We start from the raw sequence: 12,498 nt of genomic DNA on the forward strand, positions 1-12,498 counted from the left end.
TATCAAGCTGCCTTTTTCCATGTACAACATGTTTCCATGGAAAAATGCCCTCCTGGGCTGAAAATTCGCTCATAAATCCCTACCTCTTTTCTTCTGCCTTTCAATCCAACCGACAAGCTTGATATCATCATTATTGGCAAGCGGAGGCCAGCAGGCCAAGTTTGGAAGATCAAAGGCAAATCTCCCCACAGCTGAGATCCAGCCAAGACTACACTGCATTGGATTTACTGTAAATTGCACTTCGTTGCTGTTGGGATTCGGGTTTACAAAAGAAAATGTCTTGGGTCCGATGCCAGTTCTGGCTCTCACTTTTAATTGCGAGCACAAAATGATAGTTTGAATCCCGGCAAATTTTATATCTCTGTTCATTTCACCTCCTCTTGCAGGAATAAAACCATTAGCAAGGACTTTATTTATAGTGCCCAGCACCCAGTAAATGTTAGAATTCTCCCCCTTTTAAAACACACTTTATTTAAATATTTATCACTTACAAAAGAGCAGTGCATTTCATTAACAAACTACATTACATCCCCATTCCCCTCTCAGAGTTACAATTCTCAGAGTGGTTTAGTGGTCAGTCCCTCTTCCCCCAGGGAATTCTGGGAATTATAGCTCTGTGAGGGGGAAACAGCACCTTTGACAAACCACAGTTCCCAGCAACCTTTGAGAGAAGCCATGGCTGTTGGATATGTTTCGTATGGTAACTGCTTTAGATGTATATTGCAGCTGGGGCCTTAGTCTCTGTATCTGTAGCTGAAATAATTTGGCATCAATTGATGGGAGAGATCTCTGCTTGAGTGCGACTGTGAGTTTAGATGGAGAATAGCTGGCATCCCTAACTGCACTTTTCCTGTGAGAGAGCTTCCATATGTGCAGAAAAGCCGAACGTGATCCAAAAGGAAGGAGTAAAATGCTACCTGGAAGTAGTATCGGAATCTAGGAGGCCGTGTCAAAGCCGGTCACGGTTTGCGTGCCAAAAACCTGAAGGAAAAACATATAAACATCAACTGCAGCAAGACCTAGACAACATTGCAGGATGGGATTGAGAGAATGATAGCAATTGGAGCAGAAAATAGTTTTTTTTAAGGTCACAGGCAGCAGCTCTGTTGCTGAGCCATTGCAAACCTGCTCCTTAACAGCCTGATTTAGCTATACATAAAAGATCTCTCTCTTGTGCTGCCTGTTCCTCTCTCTCGCTCTCTCTCGCTCTCTTTTAACGACTGACATCTGTCTCAAAGTTCCTTGCTGTCTGGAAAAGCCACTGAAGAACAGGAACCCTCGAGTGACGCCAAGCAGTACAATACATTCTGATATATTTGATGGAGATCAAACTTGCTCTGCAGCTACATCAACTACAGTCAGCAGAATGGGGCGCTTTTTCCGCCACGACATCTTTCTCTTCTGCTGGAGGCAAAGGCATTCCTGGAAGGAGAGAGGAGAGCTAATGGAGCTCATGGTGGTGTTCCTGCTGACTCCTGTAGAATTAAAATGGCTTAAAGGGAGCTCATGTGCTACAGTGCTTCTGGTTGGGCTAGGACAGGGGTCGGCAAATATTATTTAGCCGTGGGCCGGTCCACTATCCCTCAACCTTGTTGCGGGCTGGAGAAGTGGCATGGGGAGGGAACTGGAAGAAGAGGCGAGTGGGGCAAGTAGTCCTCCTCCCCAGCCCCAGCCGCTGTGCTTACCTCCCCAGGGGCTGCCACAACCGCTGCTGCTTCTCGTGGGTAGGCAGAGCGAGCTCGTCCACTCCACTCTCTGGCCCACAGGAGCCCCAAGGCAGCGGTGGCGGAGGGAAGATGGACCAGTGCAAAAGGGCTGGCTCCGGAGAGGGGCTGCTTAAAGTGGCACTCAGCCAGCTCTGCCTAACCCCCTTCCTCCTCTAGGCAGGGTGGGGAGAAGCCTGCAGGAGGGAGGCAGGAGGTGCCACCATGGTTTGTGAGAGGGAAGGGGGGAATGGAATGGCACAGGGGGGGGGGAATGACGCAGCCCAAACAAACAGTGGAGCATTCCATAGTTGTCCTGGGGCACCAAAGGCTACAGGGGGTCCCTTTTCAGTGACCCTGCAGCATTTATGTCACACCCTAAGGCTCTTCTGCCAGTCCTGGGGGTTTGGTGCGATGATTGCAGCCCACACCCAAACATTCTGCCATCATTTGACATCCTTCTCTAACTGAGGCTCAGTTTGGTTTTCAACATCTTGCCCAAGAAAAGCATTTAATGTGTGTGTGTGTGTGTGTGTGAAGATTTCCCCCCAAGTGCATTAAAATTCATCTATTTTTAATTAAATGAGCGAGAAAGCCATAAGCTGTAAAGAAATACCATTTTATCCAAATTTGAATGCAAGATAGGGAAAAGGTAGGTAGGTTATGCAAGGTTGATAAAACTCAAAAGGAAGTTCTGCTGACTTACACAGCAAGAGACATTTCATTTCTTCATTTATTGAATTTATATACTGTCCTATACCCAGAGGTCTCACAAAAAAATCACAATATATAAAATCAAAATGAAAACAATAATCCAATAACACTCCCCACCACCACCAAAGAGCCACATTTTAAAGGTTATAGGATGTTTATTAGGTCAGCCAAAGGCCTGGTTAAAAAGGAACGTATAATGAAGGTGCCAGGCGAACTTCCCTGGGGAGAGCATTCCACAGACGGGGAGCCACTGCAGAGAAGGCCTGTTCTCATGTTGCCACCCTCCTGACCTCTTGAGGAGGAGGCACATGAAGGAGGGCCTCAGAAGATGATCTCAGGGTCTGGGTCGGTAGGAGAGGAATTCACGTTTACCTGAATTATTGGGATCTGTCAAGACATCTGAAACTAGATCCAGCTCTTGGTCCCTGCTGTGTCATTAATAGCTGTGGATTTCCCTATCACTGCAATATGACCAGAATCAAAGCTATATGCCAGAGATGGGGAATGTGTTGAGCGCTAATATACCGAACCCCATTCTCTTTGGTTCTCTCTTTCAGTTTGACCCTGAAAACACTGGCTACATCAGCACTGAGAAATTTCGAAACCTCCTCCAAAGGCATGGCTCTGAGCTAGATCCACACAAACTAGAAGTTCTTTTGGCCTTGGCAGACAACAATTCTGATGGGAAGATCTGCTACCAAGATTTCGTCAACTTGGTAAGTGATTCTGTGCTGATTGCAGGCTTGGCTCCAGGGGTCCTATCCTGATTTTCGGCTCCCTTCTCACCACAGCACTGGGCATCTCTCACCTGGAAGGGTGGTGTCAAAGAGTTCGCCTGAAAGGCTTTCCATCTTCAAATGAATTCTAGTTATAATGGCCGTATGCTGCCTCCAGAATCAGAAGGAGCATGTCTCTGAATATCTGCCAGTATAGAAACAACAGCAGGCTATTGTGCTGAAGTCCTGCTCGTGGTCTTCCCAAAGGCTATCTGGTTGGCCACTGTGAGAAAAGAGGAAGGACTTTGGTCTGGACTGTTCTTATGTTTTTAAATGCTTCCCCCCACTGCCACCACTTCATATTGGCTCAGGGCTGGGTTTGGACCTTGTTAGTGAGGATATTGTTGATTGGGAAACTTGGAGATCCTTCTTGATAACTGACCTGATGGCTTCTGGTTCAAAATGTCCTGCCAAGAGCTTCTGTGTTTGTGGTTCGAGGACCCGACCCCCGCGATGTGAAATAAATACACAAGGACACGTGATATAAGGTTAATGGGCAAGAAAAGGCCACAACTTTATTGATTACAGCAGTGAAAAGGTATTGGCTTAGGCATTGGATGTCTAAAACAAGGGGGTTTATTCACCAGTAGGTGGAGCCTGTTGATGCTAATCCAACTATAGGCTCTCCCCTGATGTCACCGGGAGTCGTGCCATGGCCTCCCGCCAAGCAGGACGGAGAAGAATGAGGCCGAGGAGAGGCTGGCGCTGCCGCAAAAGGCTGCTGAACACGCCCCCTTGAAGGCACCTGGTTGGATGCCTGCCGAGGGGGCGTGGGCGCCAGCCAGGTGAGAGGAGGAGGCAGGGGGCTAATGCCCCCTGCTAGGGGCGGTGCTCGGGCTCCCGCCCACAACTACTCCCCTCTCTTCCAGGGAGGAGAGTCTTTTCAGAGCAAATGTCTTTCCCACAAAGGTCAGGTGAAATAAAACAAAAATTCTTGGTCTTTTTGCAACCTACTTCTTGTGCAAGATAACAGTTTTTCTTCAGGGGAGTCTTAGCAAAGCAAACCCTTGAGAAAATCCAGTGCTCAAGGATGATTTTCTGCATTCTGAGGCATACTTGTGTGCCTAATTGATAGAGATGAATTGCTGAGTAAATATACTTGCAAACTCATTCTTACATTATTTTATACTTGCTTGGTGATTATTATGTTTAGATCTCAGTCTTTTAGAAACCCAGAGCACCTTATCTGGAACCTCCCAGTCATTTACAAAAGTGTGTCCTTATAAACATGCGTGCCTTCTGGCCTAGATCCATGATCTTAAAACCTGAACTGGGACCTGCGGAAGAGCCAAGGATCCCACCATTACTTGCATGGTGGTGGTTGCTGTTGTTGTACATAGTTTTAGAAGGAGAAAGACAGAGGTGGAGGAGGAAGAGGAGGAAGATGGACATATGTGGTAAAGAAAAATAGATATAGACCCCATGTTGTAAGGTGAAATGAAAGTGGAGTTCTGACTGTGAAAGTGCTGAAGGCCTAAAGCAGCCCAGTTGCTTCAGAATAATCCACTGTGTATAGAGGTTTATCAAAAGGACAGACAGACTAACCTTGGATTGGACTAGATGACCCTACGATTCGATGAACCTGCAGATTAACCTAAAATGTGTGCCTGTAGGTCAGTCGCAAAACCATACCTCTAGTTTCACTTGGGAATCTGCCTAACTCCCAAAGCAATCCATTTGGCAATTGCATTTTATGACTTGCATAATAAGATATGGTTGGTTTAATTTTTGAAACCTCTTTTTAAAAATTTCGATGCTGAAATCAAGCTTGACAGGGCTGAATTCCTCCTGTTGCAAAGGCTAGCAGTATTTCATTTGAATGTCTGTCTCTTTTACTGGATTTTGATTGTTTTATTTGCTTGCAAACAAGATCACACTTGGAGTGGTATAGATAGGTTTATGCTCTGCTGCTGGAACGGTAAGAAACGGCTGTTTTTACAATATGGTATAGTTAACAGACATCCCCATTTCCCAGAGACAGTCCCCGGATTTACAAATTTGTCCCCGGACAAAATCCGTCCCCGGAATGTCCCCAGATTTCATTTAATGTCCCCAGATTTATATTTTAAGTGTTGTAGATTTATTAGTAGGGAATGAATGTTGCATGATTGGTTCAACGGCACAAGACACATCATATGGGGACTTTACGTGAGGCAAAATGGCGGGTGCCACGACAGCAAGCAGCTCCTGAAGCTAGCCAGAGCCAACTGGCTCCGGGCTGCTGAGACTGCCACTGCCACCGCCCCTGCCGAAGGGGAACCAGGGACGCTGAAATATACTCAGAGTCGCAAAGTGATTTCATGCTCTTTATTCAGCTCATAGTGGTGAGGAGGAATGAATGAATGTCCCCTCAAAGTATCTGCTTTATATACATTATTTTCACAATGGGCTGCACATGATTGGTTAATTCTGGAATTCTACTGTAAGCCAATCAGGTTGTGGATTCACTTACATCTGGAGCATGATTGGGTGGTTCCTGCCAACCAATCATACTGCTGCATTGTTCTTGGACCAATCAGACTACTGCATTCTGAATCCTATTGTTCTAGGACCAATCAGACTGCTGCAATTTGGATCCTATTGTTCTAGGACCAATCAGACTGCTGCAGTTTGGATCCTATTCAACTCAGTACATAACAGACGCCTGGCACGTCAACTGGGGGAACCGCTGACACACACACCCCACAACCCAAATCTAGCCAGGAGTGAGAGCACTCAGCCGACTGCCCAGCGGCGCTCCAGGGCCAGGAAAACCCTGGAGCCAATGCAGGGAGAAGGAGGAGAGGAGAAGGAGAAGGAAGAGAGAGAAAGAGGAAGGAGGGGGGGAAAGGGGAGCCCTGACCTTGCTGCTTCGCAGCCACCGCCACTGAGAAGGAGGGGTAGGAGAGCACCAGGAGGGCACGGACACGTGGCTGAGCCCAGGCCCAGCCCGAGACTACTCCACAGTGGCTAGCACTCCCAAGAGAGCAGGCCGGGGCCCAGAGGAAGGCCGCGCAACAGAGGAGACCACAGAAGAGAAGATATTACAACCTTTTTTTTTCTTTTAAAAAAAAAGCGTCCCTGGATTTTTTGAAAAAAATCTGGTAGCCTTACAATATGATCCCCATCATTCCGAAACTCACAGCACCCCAAGAAACACCCACCCTTTCTCTGTAGCAGTCTCTTATTTCCACACACACCCATATTCTCCTCTCTGCAGCAGGTATGTTAACAGCTGAATTCAGTTGTTCATTGGTATGAGTGGCATCCCTTCCATCTTGGTTTAGCTGCTGGCCTTAAAGCAAGTGATCGCAAGCATAAATTAGGAGAGGTGCCTCCTAGATGTTGCTGGGCTACAACTTCTATCACCCTTGGCCACTAGCCATACTGGCTGCGGCTGATGGAGCCCAACAACCTATGGAGGGCACACCAGCTGCTGCTGCTCTAAATCTTTTATCTGCCATAGTTTCCTTGCGGTCACATACTCAGGCAACTGGCAAACATCCCTCTCTCGCTGTTAGCTGCTGCCTGTTACCTACTTTGAGGAAAAGCTAATTACAGGAGAATGACATCAATTGAGAATCAGTATAATGTAGTGGCTAGACGAGCAAGATTTCCGAGTATACATGTACAGGGTAAGGCTGTGACTCTGTGCAAGATTACAGCCCCTGTCTTTCTGAAGGGTAGGTCTCATCTTTGTGTCTTTGGGGTTTAGCTCTTTCTGAGCTCAGCCTGCTTTGGTCAAGCTAAACTCAGGCTCCAGCACCTCAATCTGTTCCTTACACATTTGTTTTTCTCCCCATGAGCAGAGCAGGAATGTTACTGTGCTTGTTGTATCAGTTTTCTTTACTTAGCCAGGCAAGAAGCTTAGCAGGGCTACATGAATAACCTCATTAAATTGCAAACTAAGCATAATCATAATGAGCACATAAACTTGTGACTGTGTATGTCTTGTGAATGGTTTTTATGCACATAGTGAAAAGCATCAGCAGCAGTAGAATTTGCCCGCTTCAGTTGTTGGGGAGATGAAATGATCACTAGATAAAATACAATGGATTAACCTGCCAATCCTGCTTTGCTGAGGGTTGAGAGTCTACTGAGCATGCCTACTACTGATCAGCTCCAGCTGGTTTTTTTTAAGATCATGACCTCTTCTTCTGTTCCCCTCATCCTCAACGGCTTTCTGGGTTCACATGTTGTGGGCTCACAACAAGAGAATGTTCATGGCACAGAGTTGATACCAGGTTATCCTAACTGAAAAAGCAAGACCTGCAAGAAAATATTACAGCATACGGTAGAGTGCTCATGTCCAGGATGCTTCATTTCATTCCCCCAGCAGCGACTCAAGATTCTGTGTCCACTGAGCAATGTCAGGTAAGCCAGTTGGGTCATCAGCAAAGATAGGGGCCTGATGGAGGAAACTTTGTGTGGCATGGAGACTCATAATGGTGGGACGTGCGGACACCCAGGGAAGCCTAGCTTTGGAAAATTCAGGGCAGACTAAAGAAAAAAGTTCTTCAAAGAGCACTTGCTCCCTCAAAGCTGCAGCCAGTCCTCGGGAGAACATTGGAAAACGGTGGCATGATAAGTCTACCGCAGTCTGCCAGAATCCCTTGTATCTGCCACTCTGTTTGACACTGTCAGGCGATCCCCACTTCCAATTTAAGATACCTTGGTTTTGAAAATAAGGCTTTTCACAAGCAACTTCTGACCCAGACAATCCCTCCTATAAATGAGAAAGTTTCATTACATGTTTATTGAACCAATGTGGCAAGAAACCATTGATTTCCTATCACACCTAACCCTCTGTACCCATTCATTTACATTTTTGCCGTTCTAGTCAATTGACCTACAGACACTGAAGCTTCAAATTAAATAGGAAATGGGGCCACTGTTCATTGGAAGCACCACTGAATGTTGGACGTCTTTCCAAGGATGTTTCCATCTATCTGAAGCCTACCATTGTCTTCTCTCATCACCACATAAAGCTTTGAAGTGGACGAGTTCAGATCTGGAGGTGCCAACGTAGCAGTCTGATTCTGGACAATAAAATTTCCAGAAGTATATTCTTCTGGATTCAGTGGGACTTAACTCCCAGCATTAACTGTGCCTGAGGTTGCAGCCTAAATTCACCTGATGTTGGAGCTGGTCTGTGGGCAATGTTCTGAGGTTAGCTGTCACCTGGTTTATGTGCGTGCATGCTAATTACTTGACAACTGTGATATCAAGTGGTGACTTTTCACATGGGAATGAGCCCATCTCAAGCGAAACACTGCAGAGAGAACTTCCACGTGATTGACGTACGTAAAATTATGAGTGGTGTGGAGAAAATAGCTAGGGGCAAGTTTTCCAGCACCTTCTGGGATGCATTCCTGAAGATAAGGAATGCCTTCTGGAATACTTCTGAAAACAGAAGTTGGTGGTAATAACATTTATGCTTCTCCCTGCCCCCAACCTCACAAAAATAATTCTAGAACTCAGGGACATCCAGTGAAGATTCCAGACAGACAAATGGAGGGATTTCTTTACACAGTGCATCTATGGGATTTCCTCCCCCAAGAGGCAGTGATGGCATTCAATTTGGATGACTTTTTAAAAAAGGACTGCACAGATTCATGGAGGATAAGACTATGTTCTGCCTCTGCTGCTTGCTGTGAATCAGAAGAAGGGATGGTGCTGTTGCACTCAGTTCCTTCTTGCAAATTTCCCTCAGGCGTTTGGTTGGCCACTGTGAGAACCGAATGCTGGACTAGAAAGGCCATTGGCTAGATTCAGCAGGGGTCTTCGTTAAACGCAGTTCCATGGAGTCATTTCACACATTCATTTGTGAGCTATCAAGCAATGAGAAATCAAACGATTGTGTGCGTGTCAACCCGGGCCTTAGACGAAAAGCATTCCATTGAAACAAGAGCAGTGCCGTTAATGCTTTCAGAGCTCACAGTTCTCTAGAGAAAGGGGGGGAAAGGGTGCCCCGTGGATGACCTCTAAGGTACACAAAACAAGGCTATGTGGCTGAAAGACCCAGGAATTCCTTCTTCTTGTAGAAAGGGATTGAACGGTGCATCAACCAGACTTCTGAGGCCCCTCCTCTTCCCAGAGCAACTCCCTCCACCACCTGATGAGCACTCCAAAAAATTGGAGGACCCCGGGAGTGGCCTCCAAAGGAGCACATGGAACTGTCACTAGGGCAAAGCAAGTAAGACAACCATGTTGCACTCGTGTTGCCTTTGGGGCAAAGGTCCAGCGCTGCACTCAGCAGAAGGAGCAGAAGGAGCCCTGAAGGCAACAGCTATAAATAATATTCTTTATGTCTGCAGAGCGGTCCACCCCCCTGAACTTTATGTCTGGGTCTCAAAGTGCCTAATTGCACCGCCATGTTGCACAGGTAAAAGTGTTTTAGCTCAGTTATTTGGATGGAGGGATTGGTTGTGAACTGTGGTGACAATCTCTAGGTCCTGATTGTGTTGTCTTGACTAGAGATCCAGTTCTCCTAGTGGAGACTTCCAGTTGTAGCTTAAAACTCAGCCTTCCACAGTGGCTGCATATGCACCAGAGTGTTGCAGTGCACATGGGTCTCCCAGGTCCAGTTTCTTTCCGTGTTGGCTTTCATGCATAATTGCCCACACATGAGCACTTTCGGTTGGACGCTGTCTCAGTGTTTCCCATCCACACTAGTGGGACAGTGCTTGATGAAATGGATTATAGCACTCTGTCTTGTTGTCCTCTCCCCTCAATCAGTACTTCCCCACCCAGCATAAGTTCTGGAAATCTGATGTAATATTCTTAATCATGCATCTACTCACACCTTTCTGTTAACCAGGCACCACAGCAGACTCCAAGAGAAAAGCAGAAGGAGTTCATTATTCAACAGAGGATAAACAGGGGTAACCAAGGCCAGCTTACATAGAAAGGAACTGGTAGAGGGACATAAGAAAAGCCAAACACAACATAAACCCCACCCAATGAGTCATAGGAGCAGCAGCAATGGTTGCACTTCTTTTTAACCCTTTGCACACCATATGCCGCACCTGAGGTCTGTCGTGGGCATACACACAGGTATTTGTTTATCTGTAGCCGCTTCTTTCGTTTTTGTTTTTACTTTTGAGTGATAAGTTTTCTAATATAGCAGTACGTTTCCAAGCACAATTCAAAGTGCTGGTGCTGACCTTTAATGCCCTAAAGGTCCTCGGCCCAGGATACCTGAAGGAGTGTCTCTGCCCCCATCGTTCAGCCCAGACACTGAGGTCCAGCGCCAACCTTCCGACATAATGTGCTCCAGTGGGTAACGTGCAATTTTATGTTGGATTTTATCTTTTTAACCACATTATCTGCAGGGGGGCGGATTAAATTAAATGAGGGGGAAATGGTCTTTTATGGACTATTTAAAGAAATATTATAGCATGATGGATTTGCAAGCAGAATTTGAAGCGCGAGCAATACAGTTTTGTTTGACTTACTCAGCATGCTTGATCGGCTAACTCCACCCCCGCAAAAAAAGAAAAGAGAAAGATTTGTGGCGCTGAAAACAGAGATTGATACAAAATACATCTTGTATATGGGTGGATTACACGTGTGCCTTTGTATGTTCTTATCAATATTCATGAAAGAAAAGCAAGCGCCAGCTGCGAATTGTTAAAACGTTATTGATCAGAGCTGTTCACGGCATCTCAAAACAAGTTCAGGACACCATCGCTTTACCCTTGGCTTGCTGCACAGCTAGAAGAGAGAGGTTTTGATTGATGGGCTTAAACTAGCGGTGGAGAAAAGGCACACAGCGGCGTTTGGTTAGGTGGCGGGCCGGTTAGTGTGAGCAATGCCTGGTTTTTGAGGGGACCAGGGAACATGTTCACAGCTGCAGAATCCTCTTTGGACGTGGCGCTGCTCCCAGATTCTCAGCCATATTAGAATACCTTTTTACCAACCTTGATTAGTTTGCCACTGGGACACCCTACTGGAATGTAGTGACCTAGCCACTACCACTTCAACCCTAGTGACTTCCAGGTTAAACTACTGTAAGCTGATTCCATGGTCGTGAACCAGGACCGTGACTGCCCTGCAGGTTCCAAGCTAACACTGTGGCACTAAATCAGAGAGAGAGAGAGAGAGAGAGAGAGAGAGGTAGCAACATGCCTTGTGAGGTTTTGTACAGTACTTCCCTTGTTTAATGGCACCACCTGTGATATAATAATAATAATAATAATAATAATAATAATAATAATAATAATAATAAATGATGATGATGATGATTTATACCCCGCCCATCTGGCTGGGTTTCCCCAGCCACTCTGGGTGGCTCCCAACAAAATATTAAAAACACAATAAAACATTAAAAACTTCCCTAAACAGGGCTGCCTTCAGATGTCTTCTAAAAGCCTGGTAGTTGCTTTTCTCTTTGACATCTGGTGGGAGGGCGTTCCACAGGGCGGGTGCCACTACCGAGAAGGCCCTCTGCCTGGTCCCCTGTAACTTGGCTTCTTATAGCGAGGGAACCGCCAGAAGGCCCTCGGCGCTGGACCTCAGTGTCCGGGCAGAACGATGGAGGTGGAGATGCTCCTTCAAGTATACTGGACCGAGGCCGTTTAGGGCTTTAAAGGTCAGCACCACTTGGTTTGCCATGTGGGCCAAGAAGATAACAGCACAATCCCATTTTTGCTGTATCAGAACCTCTTGCAGTTTATGTTGTAGGGAAACTTGCCTGTGGACCTCATGTGAATACAGTGGTACTTCGGGTTACAGACGCTTCAGGTTACAGACCCCGCTAACCCAGAAATAGTACCTTGGGTTAAGAATCTTGCTTCAGGATGAGAACAGAAATTGTGTGGCTGTGCGGCAGCAGTGGGAGGCCCCATTAGCTAAAGTAGTACCTCAGGTTAAGAACACTTTCAGGTTAAGAACGGATCTCCAGAACGAATTAAGTTCTTAACCTGAGGTACCACTGTATAGCATTCCAGTGGAAAAAAAATTCCTCTATGGGCAGAGGAAAGAAACACCATCCTGAGTGGGACTCAGATCATGGCTTATCACTCTCAGCTCACTAGGCTATCCATCTCCTAGCGAGATGGAGGCATATCTGCTCATATTATTGAGTCTGAGCTTTTAAAAAATGGTGTTCCAGTTCTTTCTTCAGAGAGATCTTTCTGCTTCTGAGTGTGCTGTGTCTCCTTTTGATCTAACAAGAAGCCTGTGCAGGGTTAAGAGTCATGGTCTGCTGTGAGGCTCTGGCTGGAAGACAATTTAATTAGATTCCTGTTGGGAGCAGCTATGTACTGTGGTGACATCATCCAAGACGGTTCATTTCTACAGAGCTTCCCGTTTTATTGGGTGTG

At 46.3% G+C, this 12,498-nt stretch overlaps 1 protein-coding gene across 12 annotated transcripts in view; it reads left to right on the forward strand.

Moving 5' to 3' along the window:
- RHBDL3 (rhomboid like 3) overlaps window positions 1-12,498 on the forward strand; it is a 142,286-nt gene that overhangs the window by 75,038 nt on the left and 54,750 nt on the right. For all 12 annotated transcript variants that reach the window (XM_082212657.1, XM_082212656.1, XM_082212661.1 and 9 more), the window contains one exon: window positions 2,975-3,133. Coding sequence is in view for 9 of the 12 variants with exons in the window: in XM_082212661.1 (XP_082068787.1) it covers window positions 2,975-3,133 (159 nt within the window). In the remaining 3 variants the exon portion in view is untranslated. The remainder of the gene's footprint in view (window positions 1-2,974; window positions 3,134-12,498) is intronic.

Source organism: Podarcis vaucheri, assembly GCF_965113315.1.
Source record: "Podarcis vaucheri genome assembly, chromosome: 2".
NCBI classification, from domain to species: Eukaryota; Metazoa; Chordata; class Lepidosauria; order Squamata; family Lacertidae; genus Podarcis; species Podarcis vaucheri.